The following is a 25,115-nucleotide window of genomic DNA, read 5'->3' on the forward strand; positions in this document are numbered from 1 at the left end:
GGGGGGTTTATGCCTCTACAGTGACTGGTTTTCAGCTTTCGGCAAAAATTTTTATAATGCATTTTTAAACGTTTTTATCTACTTTTTCAAGTTTCATCCAATTAGGCCATAGACTATTTGAGTGTCTGAACACGAAACAATGATGTAATTCACATATTACAGCTGTTCTTTATGCTTAAATAAGCGTTTTCCTTAAGGTGGCCATTATGCCCCCATCTCCCCTATTCAAATAAAAAAAATCGATCGAGAGGTCAATTTTATTTTGGAGATAAGAATACACGAGCAAAATTTTCAAGATTTATTTTCTTCGGAATTTTACTTTTTTGCCAAAATATTTGATTAAAAATTAATTTTATCAAAATTCTTGAGGTAATTTTTTATCATTGAATGGATCTTAACACGTCTTAGTTCAAAAATGTAAAATTTGTTCTAGACCCCCCGACTGATTTTTTCCCTAAATAGTGCGTTGGATATGGGAGAGTCTCCTCTTCACAAGAAAAATTCGTGTAAATTTAGATCGAAAACGATGCACGAAAACGGAACATCGATTTTGATGTAAAATTCTATCACGGTGTATTTTTTTCGAGGATGTAATTTTTTTTTTTTGTATAATGTGGTAAATTTTCAGAGATGTCAATTTTTTTCTTTTCAAAGGTCCAAAAAAAAGACACCGTGGTGTAACAAATGTGGGCACCATTCCTTGGTGTCCCGATTGAGTGCTTACGAGATAGCAGGCAGTTAACACGAGTGGATATGCCTATGTGTATCATGTAGTCAGGAAGAAGATACCGCAGGGTAGCCTCGCTCGTCTTTCTTCTTACAATTAGCCACGAATCAGCTGCTTAACTCGAACCGAGGAATAAGGACACTTATCAATGCTTTTGTATACCGTCTGGCTGTGGTGATATCGTTTAGCATACTGGTGGCACCGGATAATTTAACCCTATATGCTTTTCGTGCTTGGATTTGACATTTTTTGTTGTCGGCTTTATTATAATAGTTAAAAACAAAACTCGCATCTCAGCATCTAAGATGACTTTTTCCATTCAATGGCGACCGTCAAAAGCTCAGTCAAACGTTAAATGCTGTTAAGATATTTTTAAAATCCGGAATCAAATTTTTCTCATGCCATGCTGCGTTTGCTTACTCCGGATAGCAATTGCAAGTCCATAACGAATAATTCCAAACATGACTGCGAATTGTTCTAAGAACTTTGCTTGCCTTCCATTTGGGCAGTACCCCTTCAGAAAAGTTTCAATGTTAATTCGCAGTACATAACAATTTCTGGGCTGGTTGCATTAAGCATGTTTGCTGGTTGCATTAAGCAACCAGCCGATTCTCTTGTTATCGGCGAAAAGTTAATTCGATGGGGCAAAGGGAGCTTTTGATGCAGTCTCAATAGCAGGTTTTATCAGACTCCCGAGGTCTGCCTCCTCTAATGAACAACATCTTATACAGCTTGCTTTGTAAGAAACATTTGAACTTTGCTCACGGAGATATTGCAGTTAGAAGAACTTCTTACATGGGCCTCCCACAGGGTTCATGTTTGAGTCCACTTTTGTACAACTTTTACGTAAGTGACATCGATAGTTGTCTCTCTGAAGGCTGCACTCTAAGATAACTTGCAGATGACGGCGTGGTGTCCGTCACAGGATCTACTGAGTCTCATCTGCACAGACCTTTACAAGATACTTTAGACAGATTGTCTTTCTGGGCTTTTGGCTTCGGATTGAGTTTTCCTCTCACAGGGTGGCCACAACAATTTCATTCTGAAATTCCCGGTTTTTTCCCGGTTTTCCCGGTTAAAAATTCAAGGTTTTCCAGACTTCAGACTCCATGTTCGTCGGAATTTAGCAAAATTTTTAACATTTTTCATTGATTTGGTTGTTTCATAACACTTAAATCATTGAACACTTAAACGAACTCGATTTTATTTTAAGGTTTTCATCACATTTTTTTTAAAAATGATAAAAAAAAACATCCTACACAAAATCGTTATGGGTTTTTAAGTCATGTTTACATAAAATTTAAAAATGGTGTGTCAGGACTTTCTCTAAGAAAATTCGAAACTGTTCTGAGGGCGTTCAATCACGTAACTCTTTCGTCACAGTAGATTCAATTAAAATGTTGTTTCCGAAAGTTTTACATTCAGAAATGAATACATCTTCAAGTGTAATATAAATTTTTTTAACTAAAAATTTATCTCATTGATTCACAGAGGATTGTTTATAATTTTCCCATGTTTTTCAAAATACGGTATAATTATGAACACTTGTTTTAGGCATTGTTTGATTATCTAAAATTATCTTCAATGATTAAATATGTACCAATAATCATATAGATCTTGAAAATAAACCGTATTACTTATACATACATAACTTTATCAGCTTCTAAAAATCTGTAAATATGAGATTGTAGGACATGATTCCCTGCTCCTTTGTGAATCTAAAAATTGCCCATGACTAATTAAGGGTAAATTTTGAATAACCATTAATACTATCTAGACGCAGTGTTTAAATTTATCTAGAAACATTGCCAACACTTGAAATTGTTACGTAACTAGAATCCTAACAGCGTTCATTATTACCCCAAATTCTTCTGGGTAACTAGGAACAGATAAGACAAAAAAAAACTTTGTTCATAATAACCTCAGTTGACCCTACCGTTTTTTGCTTGCAGTCTACGATCTACTTGATCTGAAATTTGTAGTTTTGCATGGTCGTTAACATGTAGTTAATTGTAAAGATGCAATACTTGTAAGTCAATCAATTGATTTTTAAAGGAATTTCCCGAATTTGCATAAATTGTGTATGCAACTCGTGAAAAGATTCGACATTTCCAGCACTCGACGAAATTATCCAACTTGGCAAGCTCCGTTGGATGAATTTACAACTCGTGCTAAGGATAGCAATTTTTGCAACCCTTGGAATAAATTACTAATAAGAAACCATTCACCATTGTTTTTGCATCGTTTCTAAGTTATGAATGCATAACATGTAAATCATGATCTCTATTTTGAATTCTGACTTTAAAAATTTAAAAAAAATATGGAAAACGAGTTGCATCGTCTTGATTCAACAGCTTTAGGGATTATTTAACAGCATATCAAAGTTTGAGATGAAGAAAAATTAAAAACATTTATTCAATTGATATTCACCTATTGTATTTTTTTATTTGAAATCAAGGAATTTCAATTTTGAAATGAATATTTAAACAAAATGCAAAAAGAATTCAAAATTATGATATCTAAATTTATTATCGTAAATCAATAAAAAATAGAAACATTTATTTTTGATTTTCATAGCGTAGTAGATTAATACTTGAATTAAACTAGCTATACTATTTTATAAAAACGGACTTAAGAACCCACGAATTTTAAGTTCAAAGTAGAGTTTTGATTTAAAATTTAAATTGCATATTTCGAAAGAAATTTAAAAATGAACTGTGTAATTTTTTAGTAGCGAACTTTTTTAAAAATATTTTAGCATGATTCAGTTCTGAAAATTTCATACATAATTTACACAGATCTATTTTTTGCAAAATAAAATATTTTTACTTAAAAAAATACTCAACGTTTTTATGGTTCGTTCAGTAAATCATTTGCTTTGTATAAAGTTATAACATATTTTGTAGTGTTTAATTGGAAATAACCACTATATTAGGGAGAAAAATCTTATGAGTTTGTGCAAACACATGCTAAGCTAAGGCTAACTCTAAGGATATATGAAAAACCAATTTCAAAAGTGTACGAATAAGGTTTTAAAAATCAAAGAGACTTAACAGTGCACATAAAATTGTTTTTAACCGAAAAATCAGTTATAAAATGCAGATAACAATAAATAGAGCCATTGTTTTAAAAATTAATTTTGCCGTTTTGAATTCGAATCATTTGTCAGATTCTATCAAATCTAGTGATATTGGGTTTTACTAAGTTTTGAGCTATTTAAATCAATCATTGTTAACTAATAAACCGACAACCCCTTTCAAAAAACAAAAACTTATTTGAAATCTATTTATTATCCTTCATTTGATGGAGGATTAACATATTACCTAGCATTTCTAGTTTCAAAGAAACAATACTTGAAAAAAAAATCCGGAAGTGTTAAAAAACCAGTAAAAAATATAACTATTTTTGACATCATTGAAGATCATTTATGAGAATTTGGTATCAAAGATTTGAATGGCATTAACAACTTTGTTGGAGACTGCGAATTTTTTGACGTATGCATTGGAAAAAAAAATTGGATTTATTTTGATTTTACAAAAATCCAAAATACCTTTTAATTCTCATATTTTACCATACTGTGATGAATAAACTTATAGGACTCCATAGTTTTCTCAGAAGTTAAAACTACTCGCGGTCTTCGAAAAAGTTAATCATTGATTCGAAACCTTCGATTTAAGTATCTTAGAAAAGTTCTTAAATGATGATAACAAATTTCAAAAATTAACCCTTGAATTTCAAAAACTAGAGCTAACAGAAAAAAAAACCAAACTTCATATTTGGATATGTCGCCCTAAAAACGGTCGAAATCAGCTAAACCCTCTTCAAACGGAAAAACGTAAATTTTGTTGCCTTGTACCATCGAAAAGAAATATAGTAAAAATAATCAATTTTATCGCTATATATCGTTATTGTTCGTTGTGTATGTGTTTGTGTTCGTTTTTTTATTTAATTTCACGATTTTGTCACGATTTTCGCAAATTTTCAAAGAAATCTCAACATATCCAAGCTTTAAAAAGTGTAGTTGGAAATTTTCTGGATAAATTATGACCAGTTATCGAAAAGTGTTAATTTTGTAACTTAACTTAAAAACTTCAAAAAATTATTTAACTCCGTGATAGTATTTTTTTAAACAGTGCGTTTGATAGGAGATGGTTTCTAACTAACTAACTGGTTTTCAACTCAGCAATGTCAAATTTATTATTATTACGCTACAGAAAACACCGTACCGTGTGTAAAGATGACTGTCTTGTGTTTAACTTTCTAATTAAACATTATCACTCGAAAATAAGAATATCAGCATCTTTTTAAAATTTCCAAATTTGAAACAAAAATTTAACTATGATTCGTTTGTTTTTACATGATTGATAGTTTTTTTTAACAAATCATGATGTGCGATACTTTAAAAAAAAATAGGAGACTTTTTGAATTTCTCATCTCGTTCTTCGAGGTAGTTTTGTCCAAGTTTCGGTAAAATTTCTGATTTTTTTTTTCATTTTAGAGGGGTAATTGGAGAGAGATCAGAGTAGTTAATAAATTTAAAAACTAATGATATTACTCTTACACATTTTTTTAACTGTTCAATTCTGTCTTTAAAATTTAAATTATAATTCTGAGTTTTGAATTTTGAATTGAATCACTTGAATCCCTGATCTTGGAACCAAAACTGAATTTCGATTTCCTTTTGTCATTTTTCCCGGTTTTGGGTCAAAATTCCCGGTTTTCCCGGTTCGATTTTCAATTCTCGGTTTTTTCCCGGTTTTCCCGGTTCTGTGGCCACCCTGCTCTCAGGAAACGGAGATGGTTGTTTTTCTAAGAAACATAGACCTGGTCAACCTAAGCTTCAACTCCTATTACTCAATCGAGGTGTTTCAAGCATCTCAAGGTTTGGTTTGATTCCAAGTGTACCTGGAGAGCTCACATTGAGTATCTGAAAGGAAAATGCCAACAAAGAATCAATTTTCTCCGATCAATCACTGGCACCTGATGGGGAGCTCATCCAGAAGATCTTTTGACATTGTATCGAACTACGATTTTCTCAGTGATGGAATATGGTAGCTTCTGTTTTCAGTCAGCTGGCAAAACTAACCTCATCAAACTCGAGCGTATCCAATACCGTTGTCTTCGCATCGCTTTGGGCTGTATGCCCTCAGTGCACAACATGAGTCTTGAGGTTTTGGCAGGACTACTCCCTTTGAAAGCTCAATTCAATGTCAATCTACTATCACTTCGGGTCCTGATCAGATGTGAGGTCATGAACCTATTGGTGATTGTAAATTTCGAAAGGCTACCACAGCAAAATCTTTAAACCAGTTTTATGTCTGTTTTCCATATCCTCATGTCAATCCAGGTAAACCCTTCTTCGTACTCTCCAACTCGTGTTTACATTACATTCTCTGGCCATCAACATAAAACAAAGAAGAAGAAGAAGAAGAACTCGTGTTTGCAGCCCTGACCACGATAATTCTTCTGTCTATGCAGATAGTTTGATTTGTCTACGCAACAGGAAATCCGTGGAATTCCGGACACACACCGTCCACTTTTGATTCCACAAATTTTCGAAGCTAAATGTAGACACGTCGACGCTGAAAAATGTTCTCTACCGATGGGTCCCCGATAGAGGAATCAACGGGATTTTAAGTGTTCAACGAAATATCTAACGCCACTTACAGCCTCGAGTCACCCTGCTCTGTGTATATAGCAGTGTTACCTGCTATTCAGTGGGCCTTCGATAGTATCGTTACACGACCTTTTTTTTATTGCAAAATTATTTTATTAAGGTAATTCACTTTTACAAAGGAGTATTATGCCGAGAATCAGATTTGGTTTTAGAAATAAGAGGAGGTTGGAAGGGATTTTTGGATGAGGAGGATAGGTTTGGGTAAGGAACACGATTTATTGCACTGGTCGATTTCCGAGCCTCGGAGCCTTTTTGTCACACTATCTTTCATTCGAAGAAGAACAATATCATTTCTATTGTGGTTATCGAGCGCGTTATAGTACGTTCGTTTCCGATGAAGGCAGGAGACAAACTCATTACACGACCTGTTGAACACTTCTTTATTATAACTCTGTTGAAGCGATCCGCTCTATAAGACTAGCAAATCTCCCGCCGTATTTCCTCAAAAAGATACGAGATATTATTTACATAGTATTCCGTCTCACGACATAGCTTGACGAACATAATTCCTAAAATTCACTTGGCTCATAGCAACCATTCTCCAATTTCTTGGGCACCCCACGTTCACCAGATCACGCTCCACTTGGTCTAACCACCTCGCTCGTTGCGCCCCCGCTCGTCTTGTTCCTACCGAATTCGTAGCGAACACCTGTTTTGCAGGACAGTCGTCCGGCATTCTCGCAACATGTCCCGCCCAGCGTATCCGGCCAGCCTTAACCACCTTCTGGATACTGGGTTCGCCGCAGAGTCGCGCGAGCATCCTTCGCCTCCACACTCCGTTCTTCTGTACGCCGCCAAAGATGGTTCTTAACACTCGTCGCTCGAATACTCCGAGTGTACGCAGGTCCTCCTCGAGCAATATCCATGTCTCGTGCCCGTAGAGAACAACCGGTCTAATGAGCGTCATATACAGGTTACACTTCGTGCGAGGGCTAAGTCTTCTCGACCGCAGTTGCTTGTGGAGTCCATAGTAGGCACGACTTCCGCTGATATTTAATTCGCCTCCGGATCTCACGGCTGGTGTCATTGTCTGCGGTCACCAGTGAGCCGAGATAGACAAAGTCTTCGACTATCTCCAGCTCGTCGCCGTCAATCGTGACCTTGTTATTACTGGACAAGCGGGTACGGTCGGTCGGTCTCGGATCCGCAGGCCAGCATATACTTCGTCTTGGGCGTATTAATCATCAACCCAATCCTTCCTGCTTCGCGTTTCAGTTTGCGGTAGATCTCCTCCACCGCCGCAGGTGATCTGCCGACTATATCAATGTCATCGGCAAAGCAGATAAGTTGACTGGATCTGTTGAAAATCGTGCCCCGCATTTCGCCCACCGCTCGTCGAATAACACCTTCTAGCGCCACGTTGAATATCATGCAGGATAGACCATCACCTTGTCGAAGCCCCCTGCGCGATTCGAATGAACTCGACAATTCACCCGAGATCCGCACACAGCACTGCGTTCCATCCATCGTCGCCTTGATCAGTCTGATCAGCTTCCCGGAAAAGCCGTTCTCGTCCATGATTTTCCATAGCTCGTTACGGTCGATCGTGTCGTATGCGGCTTTGAAGTCGATGAATAGATGGTGCGTAGGGACTTGGTGTTCCCGGCATTTTTGGAGGATTTGCCGTAATGTGAATATCTGGTCCGTCGTTGACCGTCCCTCCATGAAGCCGGCCTGATGACTTCCCACGAATCTGTTTGCTTGTGGCGTTAGGCGGCGGAGTAGGATTCGGGACAACACTTTGTAGGCGGCATTGAGGACAGTGATCGCTCGGTAGTTCTCACAGTCCAATTTGTCGCCCTTCTTGTAGATGGGGCATATTACCCCCTCCTTCCACTCCTCCGGTAGCTGTTCTATGTCCCAGATCCGGACTATCAACCGGTGTAGGCAATCGGCCAACCTGTCCGAGCCCATTTTGATGAGTTCAGCTGCGATGCCATCCTTCCCAGCCGACTTGTTTCTATTCAGCTGGCGAATGGCTTCCTTAACTTCACTCATCGTTGGGAGTGGCTCCTCTTCGTCGTTGGCTACGCCGGAGATGTACCTTCCCCCACCGTCTTGATCTCCTGCATGTGCGCCGTTCAGGTGTTCATCGAAGTGCTGCTTCCACCTTTTGATCACCTCACGATAGTCCGTCAGGATACCCCCGTCCTTATCCCGGCACATTTCGGCTTGCGGCACGAAGCCTTTGCGGGATGCGTTGAGTTTCTGATAAAACTTTCGTGTTTCTTGGGAACGATGCAGCTGCTCCAGGTCCTCGAGCTCCTCCTCCTCCAGGCGGCGCTTTTTCTCCTGGAAAAGTCGGACTCGCTGCCTCTTCCGCTGTCGGTGATTTTCCACATTTCGACGGGTGCCTCTTTGCACTACTGCCGCCCGCGCGGCATTCTCTTCGTCCATCACCCTCCTACACTCCTCGTCGAACCAGTCGTTCCGTCGAGATCGCTCCACATAACCGATGACGTTCTCCGCAGCCCTGTTGATGGCTGTTTTGATGGTATCCCAACAGTCCTCGAGAGGGGCTTCGTCAAGCTCGCCCTCTGCCGGCAGCGCTGCTTCGACCGATTGCGCGTAGTCTGCCGCGACCTCAGGTTGCTTCAGTCGCGCGATATTTAACCAAGGCGGGCGCCGGTTTCGCGTGTTGTTTACTACGGAGAGTTTTGGGCGCATCTTCACCATCACCAGATAATGGTCCGACTCGATGTTGGCGCCCCGACAGGATCTGACGTCGATGATGTCCGAGAAGTGCCGGCTGTCGATCAAAACGTGGTCGATCTGTGATACGAGATATATTGACCACTTAATCAAGACGTTGCTTTTCCATCACCTTTGTCTGGGTCCCCTCACATTGCTCGATATTAGGCAATGAGAGGGCAGACTGCCTTGCAAAGGTGGGTGCGATGGAACGAATGCTATTTCTTGGCTAGGAAAAACTCTATTGTCAACTGGCAGCGCAGATGGGACGAGGATGAGTTGAGTCGATGGCTCCACTCGATCATCCCTACACTCAGGCAAATTCTTATTATGATTCTCATAAGATGCATTGAAACAAGTTGAGCACCACTGACTCTCAGTGTGTGCTGCACGGCTAACTATAACCCAAAACACAAACACTCAAACCCAAAACTTGTAGCAATTTACATTTTACTTATACGACACATTAAAAACCTAGGCTAGCTTAACATAATTTCTACTCACGGGCCCGTTTCCTACTCTAACATCAAACGCACAACAATCATATCACAGCTGCTTGGACGGCACAGAGGTATCACAGCTTTCTTTCGTAATATCACAGTCGTATCTGGTTTACTGGCAACCCTGCCTGACTGCATTGCTTCGACGGGCGCGCACCACTGCCCGGAACACCTCCGCTGTCTGCTTCCGGCTGGTTGTGTTGCAGCTTGGCCAAATGAGCTGGGCCCCATAATGCGTTGAGCTCCCGAACTCGGCTCTCCAACAACGACCTATCGACAAACGACTATGTCTAAGCACTTTTATTTCTTCCTTACTACAACTTTTTTACTCACCCACTGGGGGTCGTTGTTCGTCCGTATTGCTGGCTTCCACAATCGGTCTGATGAATGCTCAGGTGAGAGCTTTGCTTATTGCTTAATTTTTATGACATTTTCAGCTTTTTGAAAACAATCTTATGAAATTCCAAATGTTTTGACAAAATCATAAGATTATCTTATAAAAAACCAAACTTCCTCTTTCAAAAGATGTTCATCCAGAAAGTTCATTTCAGTCATAAGATAATCTTATAAATTTCATTAATTTTTCTTATGGCGCCAGTTCATAAGAGAATCTTATGGCATACATAATAGTATTTTTCTGAGTGCACGAGGCGTGAAACCATTATAGTTTTCCTAAAAGATAAGTGATTATCTCATTCTAAATGGTAAGTTTATTTTTTGTAAACGTTGATATTATTTGTAAACTCAAACACATTATTTTTTTTTTACTTTTCAGCATATTGACCGGGAAAAAGTAAAAAATTAAAGGATCCGATGCGGCAGAATAAATGTGTTGGAACCGGGTAGTTGTGTGCTGCTGTTAGTGCTAATGATGTAACAAACTAGATAGAAACAAGCTAGAAAATAAATAAAATGTTTTTAATATCAATTATCTTGAGTTATCCTCATCGGACATGACATTTTCTGTTTTCATAAGACCCTCTTATGAAAAGCAAAAACCTCTCAACGAAGTAGGCGTTCATTTGAAGAATTCATTCGCGTCATAAGACAATCTTATAAATTTCAATGATTTTTCTTATGGCGCCAGTTTATAAGAGAATCTTATGGCAAACTTAATAGTATTTTTCTGAGTGTAGGGTAACCCTTAAAGCGCAGACTCCAGATACCCAGACTGACCACTCAATTAAGGCTGATTTTGGCGCTTGTTCCGCAGCGCTATCTACGGGTTATCGTGAAACTAACGGCCACATACACAAAAGGAATTTTTTTTACACAAACATACACACAAAACTTTCGGGCCTACACTTAGCAAAAATGAGCTGTTACTTTTCGTTAGCAAAAAAAATTTTTTACTAATGAGTTAGCACTTTCTAGTTTCGTCTTGAAATTTGCTCAAATTGAGTAAAAACAACCCATTTGCTGCTGAATTAAGTATTAATTGTAGCATGGACTCAAACCACGGTCGTATTATGCTTTATTTCAGCAAATGTCAGATCAGCGTGCAGCTGACCAAAACAAAGAAACAATTTCGTGCGCAATCGATTTTGGTTTTGTTTACATTCCAGAGGAAATTCGTTCCGTGTTCAAAGAGTTTCGTTTCCCTACGGTTATTAAAATGATAGTGATCGAAAAAAGAAAGTCCTGGAAACGTTTGGCAATAGTTCACTGGATCACTACCCGGGGTGAACTGTTCATCATCTGGCTCGCCTATGCGCCGTTTCCACTTGCACTGCAGTTTCAAGTGGCTCAATTCCCAGATTTTGCAGCGATTTTTTATGTGCCACGATTTCAGCGCCGAGGAGGATTTCTGTATGGCAGTTCCTGCATTCCCGGTTCAAACACATCGTTTTCGGAAGACTGTGTATGGGACAAATCCCTGGGGAGGTAATTGATGTAATTCTTGAGATTGTTGAGAAATCCTTTAATTTTACTTCTTGCTGTTTTTTTTTGAAAGGAATCGACACAATGGAATTAAAACGATCCTAGTAAGGAGTGCTTGATCCGGATTTGAAGAGAGAAGATTTGGGAGCTCCTCAAAGTGAAAGTTATCCTATTACGTCCACGATGTTTCCGGAAGGATTTTTCTGGGTGAGTGTTTTTATGTAAATAAGAGTCTTCCACATTGCTCTAAGCGGAGAGCACATATTTGGCAACTTTTCCTTTCTTCAATTATGCCCAAAACCGAACTCGTGTGTTAACTTTGTGTCATTTCATTCATGAATGTTTGAGTTAGTATAAATATAAGAAATAAAGAAAGAATATTAATAAGAATAGCATAGCAAACCACAGCATTGGGTGACACACACATCTTGAATTGACTGATAAAAAGAAAGAATATCATCAAAAATTGTATATGCTAATTTTGAATTTTTAGATTATGGCGACAATCATAAAAACTATGGAGCTATAATTAACAGTAGATTTTTGTTGACATATGTTGTAGATATTAATATAAATTTAAATTATTTTTATTTTTATAAGGGATTTGACCTCCACAGGAGGCTTTCATCCCAAATACATAATATTATGAAGTTAACGTTTTGTTTATCGTTTTTTTCTTGCAATTTCGATTTATTTTTTTGAATTTTGGAATACGAAAAAATATTGTTAAACAATTTCATGTAACTTGCGGGGAAAATATAAATTTCGTTAAACTTTTTGCAATTGAAATTTTACATCTGAAGGCCACTTGCAAATTTATAAAGATAGTACGCATGCAACGAAATATGTTTAATTTAGTAAATTAGTTAAATCTAGAATATAGATAATTTAAATTTGGGCTTTAAAATTTAAATTTGGGATTTTAAAAAATCAAATTAATTTACTACAACATGTAAAATTATGATAATTGTTTGTTTTTCAGATTTTGTTGATGAACATGTCTGATACATCGGGGAAGCCTCAAGAACGCGATGATGGAGGAAAACTTCCCGATATGAAACGTATGGTAATGGCTATTTCATATATGTTTATAACATTTGGCTAACTGTCTTTTTCTTCTCAGGAACGTTCACCACTAAAAACATCGTGCCACCAAACTAATGCAGGTGACAACATTTTCAATTGAGAGTGACAACAAAGGTTCGAAGAGATAAGACCCGCGGGAAAATGTAAGCGAAAATAAAAAAAAAGAATAGAAGATAAAAGCAAATCAATTTTTATTTTTACATCCAAGAAAGAAATCCCATTTATGAAGAATAATAAAATTTTGAATTTTACTCATTTTCTAGTAATTTAATTATTAAAAAAAAATTACTAAAATTTAAGCAAAAATAATTTTATATGCTGAAAAATTAGTAAAAATTTAGTCCGGACACTTTCCGACTATTTTGCTAAAATTTTAGTTAAAAAAAATTGCTAATTTCATTGCTAACTTTTTAGCTGGTCAAATTTGAGCAAAATTTTGCTAATTTTCGGCCTCGAAAATTTTGTGTGTAACTATTATTGTGTACATATTAAAACGCTATTGATATATCACACACACATTTGCATTGTGCTTTTTGTTTTTATTTTGCATCTAGAGATGAACACGGTCGTTTTTGATTACCTACTTTTGATAGAAAAAATAACACGATATGGTTAAAACACCACTAAAGAACCATTTTTGAATTAGAGCGCATTAACCAAATGTGGTTAGAATTCAACCATAAAGCTTACACACAAAATTTTCGAGGCCAGAATTTAGCAAAAATTTGCTCAAATTTGACCAGCTAGAAACTTAGCAAAAAAATTAGCAATATTTTTTAACTATAATTTTAGCAAACGAGAAAAAAAGATAGCCGCCGCAATTTTTACTCAATTTTTTAGCAAAAACCGGAAGAAAAGATCGCCCGGATCTGAAATTTCAAAATTTATTCTTTTTTCTCTGGAGAATCAGGGAGAACGTTTGATTATGAAATAGAATTCACAAATTTACTTTCACTTTGAATTTATTTTTAATTTTTTTTTTAAATTTAATTTCACGTTCGATCAACGGAAATTCCGGTTCCAGCGGGCGAAACTTCAAGCCATCTTCATCGACGAATGCACCAGAGTGTGTGCCGGATGCAGCTCGTTGAAATTCCAGCTGTGGTCCTCTTTATTTCTGGTCTGATGGGGGTTTTGTGTTGCAGTTGTAACCTGAAAGAAAAACAAACAATTTTGGATTTAAAAATCGGAAAATTTGTACAATTTATAATTCGCCCTTACCTGTACGCATCCGGTGTCGATTTGGTTAGTATTTTGTTGTTGACTTAGCCACCACTAGAACCAATAGCATCGAACTTTCGGAACCGCGCACAATCATGTCTGTTTGTTATTTTTCTTAAAACCCGCGGCGGCTGTTGTCTGTGCACAAAGCGGCTAGAAAACCTTTGTTTTGCTAAAGTCAAGCAAAATGAACTTTCTAATTGCTAAAATCAAGTAAATTTAGCTTTTTACTAACTCAACAGTAAAAAAATATTTTTGCTAACGGAAAGTAACAGCGAAATTTTGCTAAGTGGAGCCCCGAAAGTTTTGTGTGTATAAAAAATACATCGACTTCGACAGAATCGTTTACGATCTTAATAAAACGTTAGAATTACTTTCGTAATTTATGTTACATTGGTGGTATGTTTGACATTAGGAAACTCACCTTAAACGATGTGTGAAGAATATCGATATATCTCAATTTTAATCAATCAAAATAAATTCAATTAACACTTGCAATTTTGGACGACGGTTTGATGTTTGAGTTCATTAGTAAACTTTTAGCCATAATCTACGACTAAAGCGATGATTTTTCAACGATTTCATGATGAGTATTAGCTTGACATCATGTGAAATCGAGGAAAAATAAAAAGACACCCGGTCGGACAATCCCAAAAATTAGATCTAGAAGCAGCAAAAGTCAATAAAAAGAGTTTACACGGTGAATTATCCTATTACAATATCGCCGGTCATCAAAAGGCAACCGAAAATCTAGGTACTTTTCGGCAAAAAGCTCAGTTTTTGAAAAGAATTGTAATTGTATGGTCATGTAAAATTGTATGTATTGTAATACAATATCGAAAACAAACAAAATTATTGTTTAATATATAAGGTATACTCAGTTTGATAAAATTTGTAAACCTGTTCAATCAAACACTTTCTTAGACTTAAAAAAGTTTTCATAATGATCATTTTCAAGAAACAAAATTTTCCCAGCATATCAAAAGATATTCGTTTTACAATGATCATCGTAAATGACGTTAAAATGAAGCTTAGATATACCTACCCTATATACGCCGTACATGTTTGATGGTTTTTTTTATTTACGACTATGACAATACCTTTTTTTTAATATAAGTGTTTATTAAGGCCTCTTACTCAAAAAAGTTTTTATGTGCCGAGTGTATCCAGTTACATAATAGTTAAGATAACAATTTTCATTTCTTATATTTTATATTGTTAAACAATATCATATACAAGGTACGATTTGAATCATTAACCGACCTTGTTATGTAGCATGTTATGCCACTCATTTTGTGAATGGAATACGATTTTCAAAGAAAAAACCAAATGAGATATTTTAAAATTATATTCAATGATATAAAATAACATTATATTACTACTTACTTCTAGAATAACATTATATTGATACCTTTAAATTAAAACAATGTTCTTAAAATCGTTGCCTTCCTTTTTCCTTTAATACCGAGAACTTTCCAGCAGTATCATCTGATGCATCTGTGTTCGCTTCTGATACAAATCTTTTACATAGGCAAACAACTTGAGCAAATTCGAAGTTCTCCACTTATTGTTTATATTCGTCTGGTTTACGAAGTCCAGTTCTCATCGTATTTGAGCAATTTTTCGCGCGAGCTGGTTTTTGTAGATTAAAAAATATGCGCTGATGTTTCCATTGCATTTTTAAAAAAAGTTAAAACTTTGGATTCTGTATATCATTTGTACTTTTACCACATTTGCAGTTTGTACTTTTGCCCCTTTAAGATTTTTTGTGATCCATAAAATGCAACTTTCCCTCATTTTTGGGAGTATTTTCAACTTCTACCAAAAAAAGTTATGTCTGGATGTAGGTAGTTCAAATCATTATCAATCCACGCTAGAGTATGAATTTTTGTTGTTCCCAGTTTGTGATAATCTTAAAACGTACTTTTACCCGACTCGTACTTTTATCCCACCTTACTCTAAATTTGTACAGAAATAAGTTAACAATACATCGAAACATATTATATAATAAACTTTAATGGAGATTTGTCGTACAAAACTTAAAATTATCAGATTGCAGGAAAATATTTAGTTTTTTTTATTAAGTTATTTAGAAAATGAAGTTAATTTTTTTTGTACAAATCCAAAGACATGTTTTTGAAATAATTTTTTTTTGAATACAAAACAATGAATAATTTTAGTAATAGTTATTTGAACTAAAGATTCGTGAAAATAAAGAAATCGTGTATAAGACGAGCTGAGCTTTGATTGTTTGAGTGTAAGATAGTATTTTTTTATCAAGGTTAAGACCTTAGATTTCGAAAACTTCAAGCAACAGTATCTTATTCTGGTGAAAAAAAGGTGTAACTCTGCTTAAAAACATCTCACGCTGCCAAATGATTTGCTTGCAAATGATTTCTCCGCAATTAGCTAAAAAAGCAATTCAAACTTCGTTTGTTTACTAATGAACAAAAATAAGCATTTATGAGAAAATATCAAACATGTCAATTTTCCCGGTGAGGTGCTAAAATTCCCGGTATTTTCCCGGTTTCCCGGTGACGTGATGAAATTCCAAAGTTTTTCCCGGTTTTCCCGGTTCGCTAGCAACCCTGATATTCTCCGGTCCGAGCAGACCACCTCCCCAATACTTGCGGATCTCCTGGTAGCGATCGTTGAAGTTGGTCTTGATGGTTTCAACCAGTTGGACAGATTGGCGCGGTCTGAGTTGTCCACCTGGGTCAGAGCAACACTGGTGCAGATCTTACGGAACACCAACGTTCCCAGCCGGGACTTACCCTTGATGATGCAGCACGGGATACCCATCTTACGGGACAGAGCCGGCAGGTAAATGACCAGGACAATGGTGTCAACATCGTGAGTGATCACAATCAGCTGAGCCTTCTTCTGCTCGACTAGTTTGACGGTGTTGGCGCCCTGCCGCAGGCGGTTGGTTTTCTTCGCCGGAGGTTCCTCCTTGCCAGCGGCCTTGGCCTCAACCTTAGCCTTCAATCGTTGGATCTTACAATCGGGTTTCCGGCCGGTACTTCTGGCACTGATGAACTTCTGGGTCGTGTTTTTGTTTAGAGCCTGCGAGAACTGATGGTTCGGTAAACAACACTGATAAAGTGTTTTACGCGTTTTCATTATTTTTTTTGGTCAAATTTCGAACCATTAATTGAATATCGGCCGTGTTAATTGATTTAACCAATGGGTATAAAAAAATGAACGTGAATTCGTCGCATCAAAATCAAAACATAAAACGAATTCACTCACACAGGCATACGCTATTTGACATTTCATGCAACGACAAGAAAATAAAAATTACCTTCGTTTGCATCAAGATAGTAATGTTCTTTTACCATTCAAAATTAGTTTTGGCTGTGTGGAAAAGTATTGAATTCGATAATTAATACAGTGAAATTATTGCTTATATATTTATATTGAAATGAACCTCATTTAAAATTATATTTTTTTGAAGAATGGATTCATTCTGTATACACGCAGAGAAAACTTGGATTTTGAAACAAAACAAAACTGACTTTGATTCAAAAAAATCATTTTTTCGATTCAATCTCCTGTTTTCTTTGAATCAATGAATTATGGCTTTGTTTCAAAGAAATAATTTTTGAATCAAAGAATTAATTTTTTGAACCGAATAATTTTGGAATTTGATTTTAAACAAATTCTTTGATTCAAAAGACATTTGTTCAATTGCATATTTATTTGGAAACAAAGTAAACTTTCTTTCAACCAAAGAAAAATGTATTTAATGCAAAGTAATAATTCCTTAAAATAAAAACTTCAAACTTAGAAGATTTTTTGCATTGAGTAAGAAGAATTTAAAACGAAAAATCGGTTTGGCTGGTCGTGTGAAAATGTGGATCAGCGTTAGCTCAGTTAGGAGGATTCAGGATAAAGTATGGTAAGTTTATGTTAATTAAAGAATGAATATTGCAGATTTTCAATAAGTGCTTGAAATTTTACAGGACCACGGCCGATAGATGGTTTTCTAAGTCCCTGGATGCCTCAACCGAGGTGACACCGCTCCAATCCAGCGATCAGGTCCACAAAAATTTAAACCGGATGATTCGATTAAAGTGAACCAGTGTGTGACCCAGTGTTTCATTTATTTGTGAATAAAAATAAATTTTAAATTTGAAATCCTTTCTTTTTATTATTCGAAATTCCTAAACGGAATTTCAGAACAACAGAAAATAATGCTTCCAATTGGAATAAATAAAAAATGGTTCAATGAATAAATGTTTTTAAATCTAAATTAAATTACCTTGTGGCAAAAGAAAGCAACTTTGAATCAAAAGAAATTGTTTTTTGTTTCAAAGTATAAATATTTTGAATCAAAGATTTTTCAAAAGAAAAATTATTTGAAACAAACGAAAGTGCATTTGAAACAAAGAAATTCTTATTTATCCCAAAATCAAAGGAAATTTTCCTTTGTTTTCGCTGCACTTTCCTTTGAAATAAAAAATCTTTTCGCTGCGTGTACTAATTACTTTCGGATTATGGTTTAAACAAAACTTTTAATCAAAGAATTTGGTTAAATTTCGCGTGAGCTTTCATTACGTCGTATGAAACATCGTAAGAATTCACAGAAAACTGCTGCAAAAGTTAAAAAAAAACAACTTTAAAATTTGAATTCTACATATAGAATATGTTGTCCAGGCTACAAATATTCTAAATGGAGAGAAATTACGAATAGTTTATATCAGTTTTTTGTATTTTTTCGTAACAAATCTGTTGGTTTACATTTTGTTTAATTCGACGTAATGAATTTCACGCGAGAAATGTCAAAGGTAAAAAATGTTTGGAAACAAAAATAAATGGATTTGGAACAGTGAATATTTGAATTCAGTGGATATTTGCCCTTGTTTATCAAAAATAAAAATATTAGAAAAAAGTTGAACGGATAAAGATGGAAAAAATAGTCTAAAAAATAAGGCTTTTTAGGTAAATTTTCCCCTAGTCCAGAATTATGCTAAAACGATTTCTGAGGTTATAATTTTAAATCAAAATTTAAGTTTTAGTTAAACAACCACGAACACTACCAGCAGCAAATAGGATAAAAGAGCATGCCAATACATTCATCACATTTACTATTCTACTTCAAGTTTTTCAATTAATTCTATTAACATACATATAATGTAGATTGTATTTTTTTTTTTGTCGTAGTAAAGTATAAATCAATCAAATTAAGACGAACAATTCAGAACTCAATGAATTATTTGATGTGGACATTATAGATTTTAAACTGTCACTGTAGGATAAATTAAGAAATCAAAACTGAATCCCAAAATAATTGGCTCTCAACTAAAAACCGGTATGACGTAATGTTTGTATTTTTTCATCTAAATCGATCAACGGGCATTGTTTGCACAACATTAATTTCTTATCATGGTACAGTAAATTACAGTAAACAATTCCACATTGAAGACAAAAACCTAAGTGAAAATGTTTTAGAAAGAATTTCAAATACTAATAGGTGATTAAATCAAACCAGTTTTTATTTGGCTTGTTAATTATCAAGTGCATTTTTTTTCTTGATGAAGCACAATGGTTTCACGATGCCCCGATAGATGGCGTAAGGTTTTGGGCGATTCGCAGTTGTATGGGCTCAACCGCCACTGATCAGTCTGGGTATCTGGAGTCTGCGCTTAAAGCAAACATTTTTAAACCCTGCACACAAAACTTTCAAGGCCGGAAATTAGCAAAATTTTGCTCAAATTTGACCAGCTAAAATCTTAGCAATCAATTTAGCAATTTTTTCGAACTAAAATTTGAGCAAATGAGAGAAAAATTTAGCCGCCGCAATTTTTGCTCACTTTTCTAGCAAAAACCGGAGAAAAAGATCGCCCGGACCTGAAATATCCAAATTTATGGTTTTTTCTCTAGTGATTTAAAGGGAATGTTTGATTATTAAATACAATACTCAAATTTCATTCACTTTTAATTTATTTTTCACATTTTTCTTAAAAATTTTGACACTTTGTAGAACAGAAGTTCCGATCTTGGGGACGCACCTTCCGGCGAGCGGAATGCAATGCCATTCTTACCAACGAGTGCACTAAGTTGTCTGTCGGATGGAGCTCGTTGAGTTTTCAGTCTCGGCCATTTCCATTTCCAGATTGTTGAGGATTTCTTTTCGAAGTTGTAACCTGGTAGAAAAATAATAAACAATTTTGAATTTAAAAAGTTGGAAAATCTGTATAATTTATAATTGACCTTACCTGTACGCTTCCGGCGACGATTAGGCTAGTTTATCGTAGTTGACTTAGCCATCTTTAGAACCACCAGAATCGAACTTTCGGAACCGCGCTCAATCGTGTTAGTTTGTTTTTTCCTCCCAACACGCGGCGGCTGCTGTCTGTACACAAAGCGGCTAAAAAACTTTCGTTTTACTAAAATCAAGCAAGTTAAACTTTAAAATTACTTAAATCAAGTAAATTTAGCTTTTTGCTAACTCGACGGTAAAAAAAATATTTTTGCTAACGGAAAGTAACAGTGAAATTTTGCTAAGTGGAGCCCCGAAAGTTTTGGGTGTGGTTTAATAGATTGGACCTTAGTCGAAATTTTATTCGTATATTTTCCCGTCTCATGTCCAATCATTATTCTTTAAACACGGTTCTCTGTCGTATAATTGCTGGCAGCAATTTGTGTGGCTGTGGCCAAGGTTACCACGACATCGAGCATATCGTTTGGTCATGTGAGGTCTACCTGGCCGCTAGAGCGAATTTAATAAACTCCGTTCGAGCCCGAGGAAAACCACCCTGCACTCCAATAAGAGATGTACTAGCTGCCATAGACATTGCTTACATGTTCGAAATAAACCTTTTTCTAAAAGCTATTGATCTTCGTCTATAATTCTATTCATTTTTATATTTCCCTATATATTTCCTGTTCTCTTCAAAAAGTGAAAAAAGTGATAAAGTGATGTAGACCTAAGCAAACAATTGTAAACATACAAAACGAGTTTGGCTTCTTAAATACTCAAGGTATGAGCCGTTTCAAATAAAGCAATTACAAAAAACACAGACTGTAAGCCTCCCCTAGAACCAATATTCCTACATGAGAAAATGTTATCAATAAATACATATCTTGAATTGATCTGCAACAAGTTCCAAGGTTCCGTTGAATATTGCCCTTAGTTAACCCATTTCGAGCATGGGGTTATGCGGGTTATGCGCATGCCCGCAATAGTTCGACAACTGTCATATCGGGTGGAAAATGACAAAACATCGAAAACCATTTCGATTCTGTTTTGGGCCTCTTTTCTCCCTGTGGATTTTCAAGTGATTTGTTGATTGGTACAGAGGTCGATCGGTGTTAGTTTTGTGTTTAATTGCAAGTGTTCAACAGCTAATACCCCGCTGAAGTACTTTTATCGCTACCTTTTTCGCAGCTTTAATCGGGGGATTGGCGTGGTTCACATCAAAAGTCAGTCATCGTCATATCGATTCGTCTTGTTACATGTTTTAATTGACCCAACCAAAAACCCATAATCATTGTAGCGCGGTGAGCCAAGCAGATCACTTTGAACATTTTTTTTTTCTTAGAGTTACGAACAGGTCAGTCGATTAGATAAATTCTCCCTTATACCTGTGAAGTGTAAAATGGCCAAGACGAAATCGCCCAGCAGCGATGGCTACAATAAGGGAATCTTCTGCGCTCTCCGAACCCTGATGCACTTCATCACGGCGGTTCAGTTTATCTATTCCGTGTACTACGACTTTACCTATGTACACTTTCCGCCAGAAATGCGCCGCCCCGGTGGAGAATTCGGTGGAAAGCTAAAATTCCTCACAGTTTGGGATGCGGTATGTATAAGCAAACGTTATTGGAGAGAAAACACAAGTTTTTTTTTTGTATTAGAAATTGAACAACAACTTTTCATCAGTTTTTCCAGTGACCAGTAATATCGATGGAAATGGAAAAGCCACGGAAAATTGCATAATAACAGGGGAAGTTGGAGCTCAGTCAAAGACAAAGGTTGCAAACTTCCTTTAATTGTCCGAGTAAAATCAGTAAAATTGAGTTAAGGATAACTAGAAAAAAAATAACGAAAACATTGTGAACATAAGTTTATAAGGCATTGAAAAATTGAATTCATGTAAAACTGTTACTAATTACGTTGAAAATGTAAAATCATATTTTACACCGTTAACCGTTAAATAACCGTTAAATATATTATAAGCTATTTAGCCAATATCAGATAGAAACAATGATTGAAAAATTTAATAATCAATTAAAGTGGAAATTGTTGCAGCTTCACTACTCGCGTTCTAGTGGAGCTGATAATTAAGGATCCTGTTCCTATCAGTTCACACAACTTAATGCTTCTTTCTTACTCTCATAGATAACGAATGAAAGTTTGATGCCCTTTCATCATATCAATAAGTTTTTCTTCCTTTCCTTCAGATCCTCCAAGCCATCTACTTCAGCATTTGCCTGATAAACGACTGCGTCGGTACAAATGAAGTGGCCCCACGCAAAACGCCTTTCATCCGTAAGGTCAAGGATTACATGCTGGCTGCGTTTGCGTTCCCGGTAGCCCTCAATGTGGGCGTCACGTTCTGGACCCTGATGGCCATTGACCGGGAGCTGGTCTTCCCCAAGGCACTGGATGCCGTGTTCCCTGGGTAGGTGTTTTTTTACAAACGCACAGTTAAAACTTTGAGCTAATCTCACATCTTTCGCAGTTGGTTGAACCACGTGATGCACACCAACATCGTGATCTTCATGGTGCTTGAAATCTGCACCAGCTTCCGGCAGTACCCATCGCGCAAAGCTGGTCTCACCGGGCTCGGTATCTTCATGGCCTGTTATCTGGGTTGGTTGCACGTGATTCGCCACTACGGAGGCATCTGGGTGTACCCAGTTCTGGACGTGCTGAACCTGCCGCAGCGCATCTTGTTCTTCGCAGCCAGCTTGATATTCTCAGTGGGCCTGTACCTATTCGGGGAATTCTTCAACAATCTAATCTGGACCAAAGAACTGAAACAGCTCAAGGCTGGAACCAGTAAGAAGACTAAGTAAACACTCTCCTAATTCCCCCGGAAAGGGAAGGGCTGTTGTGCGCTGTCCCGGATGCTGGCGGGTGTACGGCAGTGAACGGTTCAGTTGGATTGTTTTTGGTATAGTTTTACGGAAACGTGCACTGCTGTATGCCTACACAGTTGTTTAAAATTGATGTGTGTCCTGTGTCATTTTATTGATGCATGAAAATAACAAGGGATGTAGCGCTGAACGTGCTTAGTAGCTCTTGAAATTACATATTAAACATAATTCCATCGTTGCTATAATTTAAGATGTCTTTTATATCTTCACAGCAAGAATTTCGTTTGTTTTTCTATTTAACTAATGCTTATTATTTAATGCTCTGACATCGGAAGTTTGTTTCAATAAACAATTCTAAATGAAATAACCATGTTATAATTTAATTCATATTTATCATAATTGCACTAATGAAAATAATGATGTTTGAAACTGAAACTCCCAACATCCCATAGACACGACCCAATAACGAACTTTCAAAATTCAACTTATTTAGATCCATTTAGATAAGTAAATTATTGACATATCTTTTTTTTGCTCATATGCGCTTTTAAAGAAAACTACAAAAAAAAGCCTTATGGTTCTACTCCAAAATTTCATGCGGCAAGCACTGATGAAGCTACGGAAATTCACTAACTAATGATTGCAATTACATCTACCCATACGCTCCTGTCGAATTTTTCATCGCAGAATGTTGTAGAATCAATTTGTCAATTCTGAGTCATTGATCTAACAAACAGGTGGTTATATTAACTTATTGCATTCCAGAACCAAACTTAATTAGATAATTCGTTCCCTCAAAATTCTTCTTGAATATTAAAAAAAAAGAGATTTCGATATTGTGCAATGTAAGTCTATGATTTTTTTTAACGAAATAACATTTTCTGAATCTAATATCGATGGAATTTAGCCAACAATGCAGCACCTTGAGGTAAGTTAATAAGCTTTAAGGTACTAAAATTCTTACAAACCCGAAGATACTACCTAGTGGAATGAAAACATAATGGGAAAGCATGTTCTTTTAGCGTTAAGAGATCAAAGTATTTAAACTCATCTACCTACGTTCTTCGTTTACTTATTTAGAAACGTTGAAATCGAAACCACACACGGAAGCAGAGAACCAATGCCATTAATTCAACTTTCCCTGTTTCATAAATATAGGTTAAAGGGTTTATAAACTAGTAGATGTTATATTGATTTCCGGAAACGAATCTATAGCGATTGAAAATTGAATACAAGGCTTATGTTCTATACTGATAAGAAGAAAAGTATATATTCATCAAGTAAATAGGGTAAAGTTAATTTGTTCTCAATGTAACTTCGATAAAACATAAGAATAAAAAAGAGTGAAATTTAGATGTGCATTAAAAATTCCAATATTCAACCACCAAACGATCAAACTTTACACAATAAAAAATATTCTCATATTTCTGGCTTAGTACGAAACTAAAAATTTCCCCTTTAATTTGTATGTTGATTGTGCGAGCAAGATATTCCTTTTTGAGTATAATATTGTAATGATAGGACATTGAACACAAGAACAGAAAGTCTAAATTCCAAGGTCACAAAAAGTATACACCACGCAACGTAGAGATGCATATATGTACTTGTATGAAACTTCAGTCATAAATTATCAGCTAAGGTTTTTGTTTATATACAACTTTTTATGATTAGAAGAGTTTAGATGTCGAATAAAAAGTCAAATTAGCATTCATAGCATCGTGAAAATTTTGCAAATCTTCCGACCCGGACATCCCAAACCGGAATCATTATACAAGTCACTACACGAATTCATATACATCTACCGAAAGTAATTTAGCAAACTTTTAAAAGATCGATTTCACCCTCTGATATTTGAACCCCTTTCTTATGATTGTAAAGTGAATGAATACCTGCATAATAAAAATTCCCTGGGAAATACTCGGAGATGTTTCTGGTTTTCAATACTAAAAGAAAGAAACTTACCTTCCACACGTGATTGTCATCGGGAGACCAAGTGGTGAAAACCTGAAATCAACATAAAATAAATTATTATTATTAACATAAACCGATAAGAACGCGACCAACAATTCGGTCTTTTTTAAAAGGGACCAACTACGATTTTTCAAAATTCGGAATGAATAGACCAAAATCTCTAAAAAATAACTGTTTAGAATCTGTAGATACTGATCGTACTTGAACATGGGGTCATCACTATTTCTGCTGCGGCTGCAATCGGCGAAAGCGAAGATTTATAATATTCATGATTTATAACACCTGTGGTGGGTTAATCTATGATGGATGAAAT

At 36.1% G+C, this 25,115-nt stretch overlaps 1 protein-coding gene and 1 pseudogene across 3 annotated transcripts in view; one reads left to right on the top strand and one right to left on the bottom strand.

The window, feature by feature from the left end:
* LOC129759687 (androgen-induced gene 1 protein-like) overlaps positions 1-24,754 on the top strand; it is a 38,349-nt gene extending 13,595 nt beyond the window's left edge. The window contains exons 1-5 of one of the 3 annotated variants that reach the window (XM_055757199.1): positions 21,073-21,211; positions 21,331-21,591; positions 22,193-22,413; positions 22,474-22,793; positions 23,912-24,754. In XM_055757199.1, the coding sequence (XP_055613174.1) occupies positions 21,388-21,591; positions 22,193-22,413; positions 22,474-22,793; positions 23,912-23,961 (795 nt within the window). In that variant the 5' untranslated portion in view covers positions 21,073-21,211; positions 21,331-21,387 and the 3' untranslated portion in view covers positions 23,962-24,754. Of the gene's footprint in view, positions 1-21,072; positions 21,592-22,192; positions 22,414-22,473 lie in introns of those variants that run through there. The other 2 variants (XM_055757200.1, XM_055757201.1) reach the window with 2 other exon arrangements.
* Positions 14,087-17,146, bottom strand: LOC129759688 (60S ribosomal protein L7a-like; annotated as a pseudogene).
* Positions 24,755-25,115: the final 361 nt, after the last annotated feature.

The sequence above is a fragment of the Uranotaenia lowii genome, unplaced genomic scaffold, assembly GCF_029784155.1.
Source record: "Uranotaenia lowii strain MFRU-FL unplaced genomic scaffold, ASM2978415v1 HiC_scaffold_244, whole genome shotgun sequence".
Lineage (NCBI taxonomy): Eukaryota > Metazoa > Arthropoda > Insecta > Diptera > Culicidae > Uranotaenia > Uranotaenia lowii.